Here is a 19,100-nt window from a genome sequence, read left to right on the forward strand (position 1 = left end):
TGTGTTTTTTTTTTTCTCACTGACTATGCAGTTGAAAAATTGCACAACTTCAGTAGTCAAACCAAAAATCTAAGACTCCAAAAAGAATACCATTTATTGAAATAATACTCTATTGCATTGGCTGCATTCAAATCTGTTTTATCACTAGCAGATTAACTTTCACTGCCTTTTTTTCTCCTTTACTAAATGCCAATGGAGTCATATTGTTATAAAATATGGATGCTCATTCTCCTGTCATTTAGAAGATGATGAATCCGTATTTTACTGTGGAAACTGTTTTATAGTATACTTAATTTCCACCTCCCTGATTTATTACAGTTCTCACAGAATAACTTGAAATGCTGTAAATATATTGATTTTCCTTGTACCTTTGCACCTTGCAATACGGAACACAAGTTATTAATACAATTCATGCACCTCTGAGACCAGTTACACAGTATTCCATCATAGCTTGTTTATTCAGGAAAGCAGAAGCCAGATGCTTTGCAACATGTAAGCTTTTCCAACAACGTGCACTCTTGCTCGTGAGCTGATGAAAACAATGCATGAATATAAATTTATTTTTTGAGTTTTACTTTCTTTTTATCACTGAAGGGAGTTTTCTGTTATTTCTTTGGTAGATTGATTTGGTTTATTTCTGAAAACTCACTAGAAACAAAGTCAAATTAATTGTGAAAGACATCATTTTTGCTTGTTGTGGAGTTGCTGTTTCTCTGAACTCTGTGAGCATGAATGTTTACAGACTGATGTTGGAGGAAGCATTCAAATAAAAAAAGTCTGGTGGAGGCATAAACTATGGGGGCAGGATGGGAAGAAAGAGAAGAGTTGAATTAAGAAAATATATAGTAGAAATCAAGACACTTTTTCTTGCAAAACAAAGCTAATCTCAATTTTCTTCTTCTGGGAATGGGATGAGGCATGCATAATCATGGTGGTGGTGGTTCAGTTGCCAAGTCATGCCCATCTTTTTGAGACCTCATGGACTGTAGCCCGCCAGGCTCCTCTGTCCGTGGGATTCTCCAGGCAAGAATATTGGAGGGGTTTGCCATTTCCTTATCCATGGGATCTTCCTGACCCAAATCTCATCCATTGACAGGCAGACTCTTTACCACTGAGCCACCAGAGAAGCCCATATGTAATCATGCATTCATACACATATGTGATTTTTTTGTGTGCCCTTTAAAGGTACAGTTATTTCCAAAATTTATAAAGACCAGATTAAACCCAATGGAAATAAAACTATTTTGTATATATGCAAGGGTTTCTCTAGCAAGAAAAGTCATAAAGTTTCTCTTCACTATTTTAAAAATTTTAACAATGAAAGTGTTTTTTGTTTTGTTTTATTTTCGTTTTCCTTTCTTTCTCTCCAGAGATAAATAAATCACAGTGGTTGGTTGATATTTGTCAAAAATACTTACTTCCTTACCTGCCCTCTGATTCTGAGCAAGAGGAAGAACTTCACACTCTAAATGTCCCTCCCATTCCCTTGCCTCAAGGAATTCTTCCATTCAGATTCCAGAGAGGTTTTGTTTCTGCCACCTGCCTATTCACAGTAACTAATTGTACTAACTGCACAAAGAAACTTTAAATACTTCCATTTTGTAGCATCTGCATTTCCTTTTCTTTGTTGGTTAAATGTATACATATGCCTGAGGATAAATACTCTCTATGCCTATTGAAGACATAAATGAACCTAACATTTATGTCCATTTACAATTAGGGACACAAGGCAAAGACATTTGCCTTATAGTAAAGAATACCAATAGCTATGCCCTTGAGAATTTGTCTCTTTCTGAGTTATTTTTATATAACCATAGAAAATCATATTGATTACCTAGTGGGAATAATATGAACAGAGAAAGGTATTTTTAATACAAATTATGATACATTGATTTAGGAAATGCCTTCTCTGATATTTTTGAAATCGATGGAAAAATAGAGAAACAATGAAAAAAATTATCTGAAATTCTCCTTTTGTGAAACAATGCAGTAGAATCTAGTTATATCTTCATCGTTGTTGACAGCAAAATATTGACAGCCCCCCACGGTATATCAGTTTTAGACAACTCAGCTTTAGTTGAGAGAAATATTTTATATCATGGTTTTCATATGAATACAAATTATTTCTCAAAGATTTATATAACACACTATTCTCAGGAATTCTGTATTACATGAATGCTGCTTATATATTTTCTTATTCTAAATTGTTGTCTTTTCAAGCAGATAACTAATATACACATATATGTGCATGCTCTCAGCCTTGACAAGTTGCGCCAGGCTGTAGCATTTTCATTGTACAGTGTGTGGAAAATTGCTCTAGGTTATAGCTGAAATTGTTTGCAGTTGTCTGAGTCCGTGCACGCACTTTGAGATAAAATGTGCCTGAGTGACTGCATGAGGAGATACAACTTCTGAATGCTGCATATTCTTCCGAAATGACTCTTAGCACAATCTGTTGTAGAATGCGATAAAAAGGAATCTTTTTCACTCAATAAATTTTCATGTGAGATGGTATTTTTTCTATAATATGCATGTTAATTTAATCCTGCTTGTTTTCTAAATTTGAAGCTGGGATTTGTTGAGTGTGTATGGGAAGAGGGGATTACATATTCTTTAGTTCTCCAAGGCAATAGTTTCCTTTTCTTTGGGCCCTTCTCCACTCTAGAAAAGTTTTGACTCTTTGTCTTCCAATAAACTCACTGTCATCATCGAAGCATTTCCTATGATAGTGCAGACGGAGCACCACATTGATCCTAATAGTGCTTTTGTTAGCAAAGATGGGAGAGGAAGCTTGATCTTACACTTGGACTGGCTCTATCAGTCACCATTAAAATCTCCATTGAAAAAAATAATAATAAAATCTCCATAGAACAGGAAGTTTAGCAGAGATTATAATTCATGCCAACGAAGAAGGACAAATTGAGCCTGCTGTCAACAAGAAGCCACCAAATTGCCCATTTTTTCTCAATTTGATGGTGCAAATTGAAAATCCAGGTTGTGAAAAGAATTGCTTAAATGATAAGGCTGAATTGATTTATCAATTGGTAACAGGGAAGCATAAGCCAAGATGTGTTTGTGTATATGCGTGTGTATATGCGTGTGTATATGTGTGTGTATATTTGTGTGAGTGGGTGCATCCATACACAGGACTAGGAATTCACTTTTTTCTGTAAAAACCAGTGAGCACTTACTGTCTGTGAGATATGCCTGACTCAGTCCTGTTACGTTAATCTCATATTTTTACTTTCCCCCAAATCTCAGTATTATAACAAGCTCCAGAAACAGTTGTAAGTTTTATCCAAAGCATCAGTGAACCTCTTATATCCTTCCTGTTATCCTCAGTAGCTCAAAAGAAAACATTTTAGGAATGGCTTGGAAAACCCAGCTTCTAATGGAAAGGTGGGCATTCCTGTATAGACATTTCTATTCAAAATGAAATGTGTCAACAAAGCATAGTCTGAGATTGACTGGGCTTGAGCTTGAATCACTAATCAGTATAGGTTCTCGCTACCTAGGATTCATATACTTGTAGTGGTGTTAAGGTACCTTCAAGAGTGCTTGCCAGCTGTGTTCATCTCAGAAACGACACCCATGACCACATTTAATGGTTTTCTTTCTAGAGAACACAGATATTAGAGCCACTGCATCCTAGCCACATCCACAGGACATGTTTTCAGGAAAGTAAGATGAAAGCAGACAGATTGGGAGAAGAGACTCGTATCTGAGACCAGATCCAATTTCTTAGACCATCACATTAAGGAAGAGACATCTATACCTCCTACCTTACTACTTTATGATGGTATCAATGTGTGCTCCGGCACATTCTCCCTGGGCGGGCGGGGGGCGGGAAGCAACTGTTCCATGTATAACTATCCCCAAAGTGGGAGCCTTGTACACCAGACAGGACAGTCAGCTAGGTGGGTTCAGCTTTACATCTTTCCCTAAGAAGGAAGGGGATGATACTTTCATACATATGGTGGCGCTGACTTATTCAGGATATTTGCTTGCTCTCAGTTCTCTCTCTGTGGGAAAAGCAGTATCTTTGCTCTGTTTTTCAGAAAGCAAATTTCCTAAAGTTATTAGTTGAAAACAAAACCTAATGAGATCCATTTCGGTAATTCCCCACAAAAATGATTGTCATGTGGATAGCTAACCCCCTGTGGTATTTAGAGTGAGTGAGTGAGTGAAGTCGCTCAGTCATGTCCGACTCTTTGCGACCCCATGGACTGCAGCCAACCAGGATCCTCAGTCCATGGGATTTTCCAGGCAAGAATACTGAAGTGGGTCACCATTTCCTTCTCCCTGTGGTATTTAAGCTGCCTGCAAATCTTTATAATTATTTTGTCAATGCCCCTCAATGCTGCCAGGTAAACACTTCAGACCAAATTTAATATCTTTTCTAACAAAAATATGAGCAGATTTTCTCACTGATTTCGACACATTATACTTTTTTTGGGTGCTGTTCTGTAAGTGAGAAAAGGGAGAATTGAATGATCAGAAAACTTGGATAGCAAAGATAATCATGGAAGCAGTGTTCTGAGAATGGCAGGCATGGGCACGATCGGACCTTCCCACCAAAGCAAAAATGGCTATTTTGCAGATCCTGATTCAGTATCTGCTGTCTATACACCCTGCCTTCTTTCTGACTGAAAAACAATTTCAGTTTAGTTCATCTTTTAATATGAAGAAGAAATGGAGGCTTTATGGTCTTGTTTTCCTTTTTTTTTTTTTCTTTTCTACTTTAAGACATGAAGCTAGATCTAGTAAGCTTAGATTTCAGTGACAACTCTAGTTAAAGAACAATCATGTCAGTTTTCGATGTTGAAGATGAACTTGCACTTAAGTGCAAAATTTTTTCTTCCTGGAATAGTAGTTGGCCTCCATAGTGTAATTTTCAAGTAGGAAAGAGCTATTAGCATCCTATAATTGGGAGAATTTGGGGAAGGCCAGAAGAGAAAGACGATTTCTCCAAACATTTTTGTTTTCAATATGAGAATTACATTGCAGCCATATATTTAGCCTAATGATTATAAATATCAATTTTTTTTCTTTTTACTTTCAACTTTTGCTCTGAAAATGCTAAAAATCTTAAAATATGAATCTTAACAATAGTGATTATTAATCTTTAACCATTCCAAACTCTCATAAGAAATTTTAAAGCCAGTTAAGGAATTCTTTGCTCTGTTGAGATAGACTGAATAAGTTTTTTAGATGGTATCTTCTCAAAGACAGTATTATTGAAAGAAGGTCGACATTATTGAAGAAAGTGAACAATAAAGATTCATAAGCCTTTATAATGTAGATTCTGAATTGGTCAACAGCATGGTCTAAATGCTCAGTTCTCTACAAAATCTGCCTGACTATATTTCACTGCTACAAATAAGCAACTTGGGGATCGCTTATTTATTTTCTTACATGGCAGTTACATTGGCATGAAATCAATACACTACATGAAATTTTTTTTTTCACTACATGAAATTTATTCTTAGCTTTTCAAATGTGTTAAAGCAGACTCTATAATTGGGAACTGTGTGTTGAGAATACCTGAGTATACACTTGCTTTAAGATTTTTAAAAAAGAGATGAATTGTTGTTTATAGAAATTCCTGAGGACAAATAAGTCATGTCCATAATTGCTACCACCATTATATTTGCTTTTCTTTTTTTATCATAACCAATTTTATTGTCATAAAATCCCCTTAATGTTTATTTCTCTGTCTGTATATGTGTGTGTATGTGTATATGTAGCCCTGGGTAGCCCAGATGTTACAGGCATTATCCAAAACACTGAAGAAGAAGTCGTGTTATATAACAATATGTCAGATCTTATTTGACATATATTTCCTTGCTCACTTGGTTGACCTGCCTTACTACGTTGTTTAAATAGAAGATTTTAGAGAAGATAACTATTTTCATCCCACCCCTGACCCTAGAGAATATTCAATTGACCACTTGAATGCACTTCAATTTGCACTTATTTTTAGAAGATATAAATAATTATGTATTTTCATTATGTATGTCTTTTCTTATTCTATAGGAAGTTTTTCCCCTAAAATTAACTAGTTATACAAATATAGCATTAAATTGACTGGTATTTCAGGGCTCTATGAAAAATCTACTTACAATTTTGGAAATACAAAAATATCATCTTAAATTTCCTGTTGATGTACAGAAGCATTATTATTAACCAACAGTTTCCATTATAGAGTAGGATTATTCTTCTAATTTGTCATTAGAGTCCAATAAGAAAGGTCACTGATATCCTGACATCCCATGTGAGGGCCATTTTGTATTAAGTAGCCAAATATTTATAACCTTATGTCTGTCTTGTGAAGATAACTTGATATTTCAAATATCAAAGGTACAGTAAAAGAAAAGTGGGCTTATGAGTGTTTGTTACTCATATAAGTCTTTGCAAATCTAGATTAGATGGGTCAAAAGATTGGAATGGAGGAGAAAATAATGGTAATAACTCTTTCCAAGAATTACAAGTAAAAATAACCATTAGGTGATTACAATTGATTACTAGTTACTGTTGCTTAAAGTTTTATATCATTTTAATATACATCATTTGTAATATCAATCAAATTTTGTTTGAAAATAGATTTTACTTCAACACTATGAATACTGGATAAAAGAGGTTAACTGTACAGGAAATCTAGTTGCTACAAAACTGAGACTGAGCACATTAGATTTTTTAATATTCAAATGTACATAGAAAGAGATAAAATGTCTATTACTAGTTTTAAAGCAATTTATTTCTAAAAGAACAATTAAAGAGAGACTCCTCTTGTTTTATTTATTGATCTGATCTTTGTAACAATGCTTGATTAAGATTGAAATTACCATAAAAATATTTCAATAATACTCTCTTCGAAATACTGGTTGCAAGCCCCCTGGACTGTGGTTTATTTCTTTTTATATTTAGAAAGAAATGGAATAACATCATAAAATTACAAAATAATGAAACTTATACTACAGAAAAATTTATTTGAATTAAACAAAGGGAAAAGTCCTCCCCCTTTCCACTGTTGTTTCAGCTCAGTTTAGTTCAGTTGCTCAGTCGTGTCTGACTCTTTGCAACCCCATGAACGGCAGCACGCCAGGCTTCCCTGCCCATCACCAGCTGCCAGAGCCTACCCAAACCCATGTCCATTGACTCGGTGATGCCATCCAGCCATCTCATCCTCTATCATCTCCTTCTCCTCCTGCCCTCAATCTTTCCCAGCATCAGGGTCTTTTCCAGTGAGTCAGCTCTTCGCATTAGGTGGCCAAAGTATTGGAGTTTCAGCTTCAACATCAGTCCTTCCAATGAACACACAGGACTGATCTCTTTAGGATGAACTGGTTGGATCTCCTTGCAGTCCAAGGGACTCTCAAGAGTCTTCTCCAACACCACAGTTCAAAAGCATCAATTCTTCGGCACTCAGCTTTCTTTGCAGTCCAACTCTCACATCCATACATGACCACTGGAAAAACCATAGCCTTGACTAGACGGATGTTTTTGGATGAAGTAATGTCTTTGCTTCTTAATACGCTGTCTAGGTTGGTCATAACTTTCTTTCCAAGGAGCAAGCGTCTTTTAATTTCATGGCTACAATCACCATCTGCAGTGATTTTGGAGCCCCCCAAAATAAAGCCAGCCACTGTTTCCACTGTTTCCCCATCTATTTGCCATGAAGTGATGGGACCAGATGCCATGATGTTAGTTTTCTGAATGTTGAGCTTTAAATCAACTTTTTCACTCTCCTCTTTCACTTTCCTCAAGAGGCTCTTTAGTTCTTCTTCATTTTCTGCCATAAGGGTGATGTCATCTGCATATCTGAGGTTACTGATATTTCTTCTGGAAATCTTTTTCCAGCTTGTGCTTCATCCAGCCCCGTGTTTCTCATGATGTACTCTGCATATAAGTTAAATAAGCAGGGTGACAATATACAGCCTTGACATACTCCTTTTCCTATTTGAAACCAGTCTATTCCATGTCCAGTTCTAACTGTTGCTTCAATTAGAGAACCACATTTGCTATTAACTGTGCATTGAGTGGCAAACTTAAGTTGAAATGCTGTTTACTTATCAAAGTTTACACTTATGAATGTATTACTTAAATCATAGAGATGAATATTACAGTTTTCAATAATAAAACTTGTCTATCTTTAGAAAAGTATTTTTTTCTGTTTTTATGAATTTAGGACCTTTAGAAAAGTTACTCTTTGGAAGGTCATATTTTAATTGAACTCAGCATTATGTTTCTTGAAAATCCTAAAGGGAAACAGTAAACCAATTCAATTTAAAATGGAATGAATACCATTTTATTCATATACTGCAGACTAACAGACATTGAATGTTACATGCAGGTCAGTCACTGTGCTAACTACTTCAGATGATTTACCTCTGTAAATCTTCGCAACAATTCTATTAAGTAGAGACAGTTTTGCTCCTTTTAATTTGTGAATAAAGTGTAAAAAGTCTTGCCCAAAATTACCAAGATAATTTTTGTTAGAACTTACATTTAAACCTGAAGCCCTTTGACTCCAATCCCTCACCTCAATCAAGAAGCTTGCTCCAAATGGTGACAAAGAAAATGTCAGTCATCAAATCAAATTCATCCGAAATGAGTGAAAAAGGCATTGAGTACATTCTGCTCCATTTTTACCAATATCTGTGAGTATGTTTAAAAGATAAGAGACTGACATCAAGTTTGGCACATTTTAGGTTGTCCTAGAGCTCATCATTCATTGTCCCCTTGTTGAAAATATCCCTGTTCATTCTGTGGCAAAATCAACCACAAGTGTAACCCATTTTTATGGCTTTGAACTTAGCCCTGGAGAGACTTTATACTGCACCAATGGCCTTGAAACAACTCTGAGCTGACATTCCTTACGGAGTGAGGCAGCAGAAGCGTGCTATGACTAACTAGGCAGACCTGGCCCTTGTAGTGTCTGTCTGCTTCTCTACACAGCACATGTGGTTTCTGTGCACTGTGGAGATGGCTTTCCTGTGGATCCCCATCTGCTCTTAGATTTTTCACCTGTTCTTTTGCAGATAATTATGTGTGATCCCTATATTGACCTCTAAAATTTCTTGAAATGTGACCTCAGAATGCCATAGGTTCAATCACATGAGAGAAGACAGACACATTTGTATAATAAATGTTATTTTCAAAGTGCAAGTAAGTCATTTTATATATTGAAAATACTCCAGGTGAAAGAATTAGTGACTAAAAAAGAAAAAGGATCCAAAAACTTTCTGGGAAAGTAGCAAGCTAGTGAAATATCTGTAGGAGAATTTGTGAGTCAACTTTGTAAGAGAATTTGAGAGTAAAATGGAAAAATATAGGGTACCTTTTAGTTTTGCAGAATTCCAAGTGAAATTCTGAATTTTATATATATATAGCTACTATATATATGTGTGTGTATATATATACACATACATCTATATATTTATAGTGTGCATGCTCAGTTGTGTCCAACTTTTTGGGACCCCATGGACTGTAGCCTGCCAAACCCCTTTGTCCATGGAATTTTCCAGGCAAGAATACTGGATTGGGTTGCCATTTCCTCCTCCAGGGGATCTTCCCACCCAGGGATAGAACTCACATCTCCTGTGGCTCCTCCATTGGCAGCTGGATTCTTTACCATGAGCCACCAGGGATATCTCTTTATAGATAGCGCTACTGTTAATCTAATTCTTATCCTCAGATTTTTTTTTTTCTTCTTTATCCCATTAACTGAGCCAATGAGGTTTGGCCCAGATTTCAACATTCACCTAATGTATTTTTCAAGTTCTAATTGATAAGAATGTCTTAACTACTAAATCATTTGGAAAATAGTTGCAATTCTCAATTTACAAATCCTTAGATCAATACCTTCATTAGCATGCTGGACCTCAAAAATGTTTTTAGTAATTCATTTCCTTCTCATTTTCATATTATTTTCTCCAATGTATTTCCTTTCCCTTCTTTCCTCCTCTTTTCAAAATGTATTTTTCTCATCTCTCTTGCATATCATAGCCCAATTTTCTCTTCCTCTCCCATTATTTCACCTCCTGTTTGAAATTGGAAAAGAGAAGGCAAGCAATGGACTATGACTTATAAACTCCAGCTATATTTTAAACTCCTCTATTGATTGTTTTCCCTTCTTTCTAGTTTATCTCCCTATTAATAAACACTGTTTACATAATTTTCCCCCATCTCCTGCTTCTTTTAAAGTTTTCGCCTCTTGGGTAACATTGATACAACACAGCCTCGCGACTCCTTATCCGTACTTATTTGGATCATTTCTTCTTACTTTGCTGACATACTCGTTCTAGGCCTCTTCATCTTACCTGGCCACCAAAATAAATATGTGGCCCCTGACCTAATGTACCTGACAGACATCAGTTTGTTTCTTACTATCTTTCCTCTGATCTAGCACCTATGGCACTGGTTCTTTTTAACCCTTTAAGGATTTGATTTCTTTGCTTCTTCCAAAAAGCTTTGATTGACTCTCCATTTGTTAACTCACTTTTTGATCTATAATCTCCTCTCACTCCAGAACTTTAACGATCATTTTCTAGAATTCAACTACTATGGTCTTTACTTCCATCTCCTTAACCTGATGGATCACAGTGAGCTTGTAGATATGAGCTGAAGGAACAAAGTAGGAATCCTGTGGACAAGGCATTTAGCACCAGAGAAGACTCTGGGGCTTCTGGAATCCCTTGTGGGCTGGTAAGCTAGCTGTAAGTTTCTTTTGCACAATACTGTCCTAACAGCTGCCTACTGGGGCCTTTGCTCTTTACCCAGCTCAGTAGTAAAGAATCCACCTGCCAGTGCAGAAGATGCTGGAATGCAGGAGACAACAGAGACATAGGTTCGATCTCTGGGTCAGAAAGATCCCCTGCAGTAGGAAATGGCAACCCACTCCAGTATTCTTGCCTGAAAACTTCCATAGACAGAGAAGCCTGGCAGGCTATGGTCCATAGGGTCACAAAGAGTCAGACATGACTGAGCGACTGAGCACTCATGCATACACAGAAAAAGACTCTAGACTTCTTATTGAGCACAGAGTGAATTTTTCACTGTAAGGTGATAGAAGAGAAGAAGAAATACTACACTAAGAATATAAAGGGAGCAGAGTATTTAGTTATAGTTGTTCCCATTTACCAGACATACCAGTCTCTCCTCTTATGCTGAGCAAAATTAATTTGAAGGCTTGGTCAGGACAGCTGTAATAGCAAGAATGACTGGAAGAGGACTTAAAGGTGTGTGGGTGGGTTGAGGGAAGGGATTAAGATCAGTCGTGTTCCCATTGCACCTGCAGGATGAAGGGATGTGACATGCCTGCATATATGTAAGGTCTGGGGGTTGGGGTGGACGTTATTCCCTTGTTTTATGAGCAGTGTCAAGGAAGCATTTAATACGCAGCTCTCCTCCTGCAAACTCCAACATGTATGTGCTGTGTGTGCTTAGCTGCTCAGTCCTGTCCAACTCTTTGAGACCCCATGGACTGCAGCCCCCCAGGCTCCTCTGTCCGTGGGGATTCTCCAGGCAAGAAGACTGCTGTGGGTAGCTGTTTCCTTCTCCAGGAGATCTTTCCAACCCAGGGGTTGAACCCAGGTCTCCCGCATTGCAGGCAGATTCTTTACCAGCTTAGCCACCAGGGAAGCCCAAGAATACTGGAGTGGGTAGCCTAGCCGTTCTCCAGGGCATCTTCCTGACCCAGGAGTCAGACCGGGGTCTCCTTCATCGCAGGCAGATTCTTTACTGGCTGAGCTACCAGGGAAGCTCAAACTCCAAGATATTTGATGGCTAAAAAAAAAAAAACTACAAAAAAAAAAATAAAATAAAATACCCAGCCAACCAACAAACACACATAGTCCCTGGAGTTTTATATAACACAAAACAAAGAGACTGATTCTTACACTCTGATGAAGTCAAGCCCTAATTTACTAAAAAAGAAAGTTGCTGGGGCACTTAAGGCTTGTCTATTTTTTCTCACCTGAAAGTGGGATCTTCCAAAAAATAGTCTTCAGAATATTCTGGGAAACATTCATTTTATTTGTGGTCATAAATAATATAAATACACATTAGACAACCCTGTCTTCTAGCAGTGGCAACTACAAAGTCTACTAACCAATGTGCTTAGTCGCTCAGTCGTGTCTGACCCCATGGACTATAGCCCGCCAGGCTCCTCTGTCCATGAGGATTCTCTAGGCAAGAATACCGGAGTGGGTTTCCATGCCCTCCTCCAGGGAATCTTCCCAACCCAGGGATTGAACCCAGGTCTCCCGCATTGCAGGCAGATTCTTTACTGTCTGAGCTACCAGGAAAGCCCACTAAACATTAGGAAGGAATTATGTGGACTGAGGATTCTCTAGGCAAGAATACTGGAGTGGGTTTCCATGCCCTCCTCCAGGGAATCTTCCCAACCCAGGGATTGAACCCAGGTCTCCCGCATTGCAGGCAGATTCTTTACTGTCTGAGCTACCAGGAAAGCCCACTAAACATTAGGAAGGAATTATGTGGACTGTGTGTATTTGTGTGTGTGCGTGTGTTGCCTTAGAAATGGGTAATCTTCTCTAAAGCCATGTTGTCATAGCTTTTGTCCTTGGGATCATAGCCTGGAACATGCGCCAGGCTTTCTTGCTTGAGGCCGTTTTGTAAGACAGATTCAGCCCCTTGTTTCCAGGTACTGCCATTCTCAAGGTTTTCCTGAGGAAAATAGAAAGACACATATTAGTGGGACAGTCTTAATGTATCCCAAATCAAACTCAGGGAATCTTGCTTACACCTCCCCCTTTGAAAAAAAAAAAAAAAAGATAGATAAATATAAAAACAGCACAAATAACCCTGACCCAGGGCACTTCCTAACTGGTAGATCTGATGCCTCAATCCATGTAGGTGCCATTTCTAATGATGATGATAATAATAATAATAATAAAAACAGAGCAGTTTAGTGAGCTTTTGGCCCAAACAGTAAAGAATCTGCCTGCCATGCAGGAGGCCCAGGTTCGATGCTTGGATTGGGAAGATCCCTTGGAAAAGGGAACGGCTACCCACTCCAGTATTCTTGCCTAGAAAATCCCATGGACAGAGGATCCTAATGGGCTACAGTCCATGGGGTCACAAAGAGTCAGACACAGCTGAGCCAGTAATTGCATTGCACAATGTATCAATGCATGGAGTGAAAACCTCTATGTCTCTAGTATGACAGTCCTGTGAGGCAGTAGTATTACTTCCTGAGGAGAGACAAACTTGTGTCTTGCAAGGTGGTGACCCTCTTCCTTTCCATGAACAGCAAGTCCTCTGGTCATAACAGGAGCCCTGTTATGCGAACTCTCCAGAAGGCTGCTCAGTGTTGTTCCTTGACAAAGGAGCCCAGCAGTGACAGCTAAGTGTCCCCTCCCAGTCTAAACTCAGCCTTGAGAACAGAGGCTGTGTGCATCAGCAAGATTCCCCATTTATCCCAGGAGATTTGTGCCCAGGAAGAGACGGCTGTAAAGCAGTAAATAACATGATTCTTTTTTTTTTCTAGAACTTCCTCAAACTCCATTTATCCAAACAATACACTGCTTAGCCAGCTGCCTTGTCAGCAAATAGACTGCCTTCCCATTCTGAGCCCCTGTCAAGAAGGTGCTCTCCTTAGCAAAAACTGTGAAACTCAGGTTTACTTCACATACAAGTTATTATGGGCTTTGGGTAGGGGGGCAATCAAATGACAACTTAAGAGCTGTGATAAGGGCAAAGAGCCCCTCTCCTAGAGTACTGACAGAGTGAAATGTCTGGGCTTGAAATAAAGATAATAAGCCCTCACTTTAAGGGAAAAAAATTCCTGCCTGTAATCAGACTGAGAGGAAAGACATGGATAAAACCAGTTGCAAACCCAGCAGGAAACACTGTTTCTGTCAAGGTCCTGGCATTATCAGATGCCATAGTAACTTGGAGTGATTACTGCTCTTCCACCAAAGCTGCCCCAGATGGCTTTGTCTCCATTCCCTCTTCCCTTACGTAGACCCCTCTTAGAATCCTCCAGCAGAAACACCAACCTTACCCTTTTGTTGAGGATGGCACCCTAGGGGTGTCCCAGACCCCTTTCTACATCAAGTCAGTAAGTCCAATCTGGTCTGACTTCAGGCTGTTACGGTGATTGTGGGCTGAAGTGACCCTAATCATACTCAGGCAGTGTCTCTAGACCTTAATAGCACTGGGACAATTTCCCTCCCCCTGTGTGGCCTGAACATGATTCTTGGAAGGATAAAAGGAGAGCTGGGAGATAGTATGTATCCTGCTGCTTCTCTGTCTGAGGAGTTCCATCAATAAATCTTACTTTATATTTATATATAAATAACAACTTTATATTTATACTCTGTGACATACCAGACATGTTCATGTCCAGGTCACACTGCATGGTCTCCCATTTGTTCCCAGATAAGAGCTGAAGTTCCAAAAGTGTGAAAGTTGCTCAGTCATGTCCTATTCTTTGCAACCGCATGGACCATACAGTCCATGGAATTCTCCAGGCCAGAATACTGGAGTGGGTAGCTGTTCCCTTCTCCAGGGCATCTTCCCAACCCAGGGATTGAACACATGTCTCTCGCATTGCAGGCAGATTCTTTACCAGTTGAGCCGCCAGGGAAGCCTAAGAATACTGGAGTGGATAGCCTATCCCTTCTCCAAGGATTCCCCCAGGATCTTCCTGACCCAGGAATCAATCCGGGGTCTCCTCTTCTGCGTTGCAGGTGGATTATTTACCAGTTGAGCTACCAGAGAATTTAGCTGAGGTAACTGAAGTGAAAACCCAGATTCTTTCAGATTCTCATATCCACCAGCTACCCTCCTGACTCCCAGCCTTGCAGATGGTTTAAATGGACAGAAACGGAATCCTTTTGAGCCAATTCACATTGTTCAGAAGCTCGAACATCAGCTTACCTGCTCTGTTCCGCTCTCATGCTGAACTCCACACCAGCACAGTGTTTTGTATTTCTTAGACCAAAAGCAAAATAAATTGCAGACTGGTCTAATTAGCAGTGGTGGAATATCCTTGCCCTTTTGGCGACCTATTAATAAAAGGAAAAATGGATTAGGTGTTGCACACTTCCAAGAGTTCCTTTAAGGACTGTCCATTTGAGAACTAGGTCACTCTTTCTGTGGTGAACCCCAAATCATGCCTGTAAGATGGGTACCTCATTTGGCAATGCACAAGACTAGCCCTTGTCTTCCTTGGCCCCAAGAAGAGGAAAGGATGTAACCGACCTGTTAGGAAGCTGATGATTACTCCAGCAGCTATGCATCCCAGGCAGCCCACGGTGCTGTAGTGCAGGTAGGAGATTGCATACCAGGCCTCAGCGATGGCAGGTCTGTGAAGAGCAGCAGCACATCCTCAGTGCTGAGTGTGAAGTCATGATTCACAGTGACTAAGAGGATGGCTGAGGGCTTGGCATTTCCTAAAATGGTCTTCCCTGGTGGCTCAGTGGTGAAGAGCCAATGCAGGGGACCCAGGTATGATCCCTTGTTGGGATCATCCCCTGGAGGGGGAAATGGCAACCCACTCCAGTATCCTTGCCTGGGAAATCCCAAGGACAGAGGAGTCTGGCAGGCTACAGTCTATGGGGTCACAAACAGTCAGACATGACTGAGCAACTAAACAACAATCTCTGAAAACCCCAAAGCTTACCTTTTTGCCATTTGATCATTTTTTAAAATAATTGACTGTAGAGTGGTTGTGTTTTATATTCCACTCAACTCAATCCATCCCTGAATTACAAGTCCTACTACTACACCACTATTGCAATAAGGACCATGCCTTCCATTTCAGACATTTACTAAGCCCAGATTTAGTGCCAAAAATTGTGACAGACACTGGAGATTAAAGATGAGTAAGTCACAAAGTCTACATGTAAGAGTTAACAATCATAAAATAGACCAGCACACCTTCGTAGAAGAGCAACAAAGGATTTGGAAAATATTCAGAAAGAGTGTTAAACCCAGGCTGATATGTGAGATGATGCCTCAGCTTGTTTTTAAAAAATACTTAGCTGTTATTCAAGCAAAAAAAAAAAAAAGGTTGTTAGAGCCAGGATTCAGCATTCCAAGAAAAAAATATAGAATAAGCACAGGCAGGAAGGAAGAAACAGCCTAGTGGACCTGAGAACTCAGACTTCCAATTAACGCTCTTGCCAAGTTCATCCTTGGGCACCGGGATGCAGAGGAATGCATATTCTTGGGCACTGGGATGCAGAGGAATGTGTGTTTACGTAAAGCTGGAACCCTGGGGCACTCTTTGTTGCTGGGTGCCATCCAGAACAACTCTCTCTTAGGAGAGCAAGATGGTCTCCTCAGACTTAGCATAAAGTATGCGCCTTTCTCTAACTTGGGGACCCTCTCTCTGGGACCTGACGCCATCCTTAAGGTGAGACTACCTGCTGGATAGCGCTGGAGGCACTGATTCCGTCACATTTGATAGGTCACACCGGTCAGTCGATAAAGGCAAAGGCCATGTCTTAGAGGCTGGTGCAGGGTAAATGAAGGCCCCGATGGCCACCCAAAATGACAAGAGGATTCCAGTCAGAAGGCCTGCTAGGGCACCCTTGATAAAGAAAAGCAAAAGTTAATGAGAGATCTGACCATTAAAAGATCAAAGCCATTGAAAGGATAACAAGATGAAAAGCCTTCTGTCTCAGAGATTCTGGCTTTCTATCCCCAATCCTGGCCACTTGTGCTCAAAACAGCACACTGCCTTCCTTCAAACTCCCACAATGAGCTTTATTTAGGAATACATTGTTCCTTAAATGAAGACATTGGAGGATTTTATTGTGGTCATTGTATGTAAATTTTGGCAGGATTGTTTTTCTCCTTTTGGCTTCTCCCTCTTATCACTAAAAAATACTTGTTGAACCTCAGTTCCCAGAAGAAGAGTTTCAGAAATTCAGGAAAACCTCAGATAATGAAGACATTGGGGTCATTTTTCACTGACAGCCATTGTAGGTTGTGTTATAGAAATTTTTATTCATATCTCTTCCCAGGTGATGCTGGTCACATCCTTGGACTCCCAAGTTTAGAGTTTTTGATTTGAGTCTAAATGTTAGTTGTGTCACTTAAGGGTCATACTTCTTGATACAAAGTTAAAAGTCAGTGAGTCGCTCACTCCTTCCAAGGAAACAGAATAACCCAGCAGAGATCAGGACCACAGAAAACTAAAACTGAATCTTGCTGGTCTCTGCCAGATAGCTGAGCTTTCTCTGTGATAGAAAACAACTTGTTAGTTTCTCTTATTTATTCATAAAAACGGCTCCTCAGTTACAGCACCAGAATGTTCTCTTTGTTATTGTTTGGGGAAATTAAAGCAATGAGTATGACTTGACTGCTAGGGCCCTTGGGCTACGCTGCACATGTTTGCTCAGTCATGTCTGACTCTTTGCAACACTGTGGACTGTAGCCTAACAGGCTCCTCTGTCTGTAGTATCTTCCTGGCAAGAATACTGGGGTGGGTTGCCATTTCCTCCTCCAGTGATCTTCCAGATCCATAGATCGAACACACATCTCTTGCATCTCTTGCATCGGCAGGCGGATTCTTTACCACTAGTGCCACCAGATGCTATAAATTAATGATCAGAAAAGTATTTGCAATAACTGAGCATAGTATTATATTTCCAAATAGGTGTTCCTTTTGATTTATTTTTACTACACAGTCATTCAACCAATATTTACTTAAGGACATACCATTAGCTTGTATCGGGGCTTCCTCAGTGGTGCTAAGTGGTAAAGAAGAAACTACCCGGCAATGCAGGAGGCATAAGAGATGTGGGTTTTATCCCTGGGTTGGGAATATTCCCTGGAAGAGGGCATGGAAACCCACTCTGGTATTCTTTCCTGGAGAATCCCATGGACATGGGAGCCTGGCAGGCTAGAGTCCATAATGTCACAAAGAGTCGGACACCACTGTAGTGACTTAGCACTCACGCGTATACATTAGCTCGTCAAAACCAAGAATGTCCAGCTATTAAAATATGCACGCTGGTCTCCTCTCTCCTTCTTCAATTAATCAGCTTAATTAAGTTACTTATAATTTTGGGTAACTAAATATAGAAAAGAAAATTTACACTTTTAAAGTTTTCAAAGTTGGGTTTTAACTAAACTATTTCTGATCTTAGTATCTGTTTTATATTTTGCTTTGTGGGCTCTTAGTTTAGAGAAGACAACTTAAACCCTGAAGAGTTAACACTGATGCCGTAACATATGGTATTTCATGACTGGCTGTTACTTTGTTTTCTGCTCTTAATACAGATTCACTGAAGTCAGAGATTGGAGGGCTGGGGCTCTATTTAGATCTACTGTGGAAAGAAGCCCTCATTTGTTCTGGCAAAGACAAATGACCTTTCTAAGGAGGACTGAGAGAGGAGAGAGTGGCCTGGCCCAGTCTCAGCTAGAAGTGTGCAGAGGGGTGTGGGAGACTTACCTTCCAGTTCACAAAAGGGAACAAGATTCCCAGAGAGAACAAGCCCAGCATCGGCCCCCCACACATGCCGTGGATGCTGAGGGCAGCCTGTGGAGCAAAGCAGATCAGATCAACAAACACTATATTCCCCCGAATCTGTGGCCCACCCAAGACCAACTCCCTTTCTTGGACATGAGATGAATTGCAGTCCTAGTCTTGACCATGTCACTTATTAATCATGTACTTTCTCAAAATCATTTCTCCCTTCTGGGCTCATTGATAAGCATTATGTAAAAAACCAAAAATATCTATAAACATACTCGTGTGTGTGTGTAAACACAGACAATTTGGATTTAGTAGGATAAGTATTCCCACAAGCTGGAAATTACTGACTTGTTTATATTTTCTGTCTTGTCAAAACGCTTTTGTAGGGGGGTGGGAGAGAGGTCCAAGTGGGAAGGGATATATGTGTACATGTGACTGATTTGCTTCATTGTACAGCAGAAGCTAACACAACATGGTAAGGGAATTATAACACAAGTTTTAAAAAGTAAAGCTTTTTTAATAATATATTTAATAAATACATCTATAACTTGGTTGCCTATCTTATGTAGTTGATCCAGTTGTTTTAATTTAGTTTGAACAACTCTATTATTTTGACCATAATTATTAACCCACTCTTGCTATC

General features: G+C 39.5%; 1 protein-coding gene across 1 annotated transcript in view; it reads right to left on the minus strand.

Moving 5' to 3' along the window:
* Window positions 1-12,537: 12,537 nt before the first annotated feature.
* Window positions 12,538-19,100, minus strand: part of SLC5A12 (solute carrier family 5 member 12) — a 44,335-nt gene continuing 37,772 nt past the window's right edge. Inside the window, exons 11-15 of the mRNA XM_061140074.1 lie at window positions 18,434-18,520; window positions 16,398-16,564; window positions 15,232-15,335; window positions 14,908-15,035; window positions 12,538-12,690 (exon numbers count right to left, since the gene is read on the minus strand). Of these exons, the coding sequence (XP_060996057.1) occupies window positions 12,538-12,690; window positions 14,908-15,035; window positions 15,232-15,335; window positions 16,398-16,564; window positions 18,434-18,520 (639 nt within the window). The remainder of the gene's footprint in view (window positions 12,691-14,907; window positions 15,036-15,231; window positions 15,336-16,397; window positions 16,565-18,433; window positions 18,521-19,100) is intronic.

The sequence above is a fragment of the Dama dama genome, chromosome 1 (assembly GCF_033118175.1).
Source record: "Dama dama isolate Ldn47 chromosome 1, ASM3311817v1, whole genome shotgun sequence".
Classification (NCBI taxonomy): Eukaryota; Metazoa; Chordata; class Mammalia; order Artiodactyla; family Cervidae; genus Dama; species Dama dama.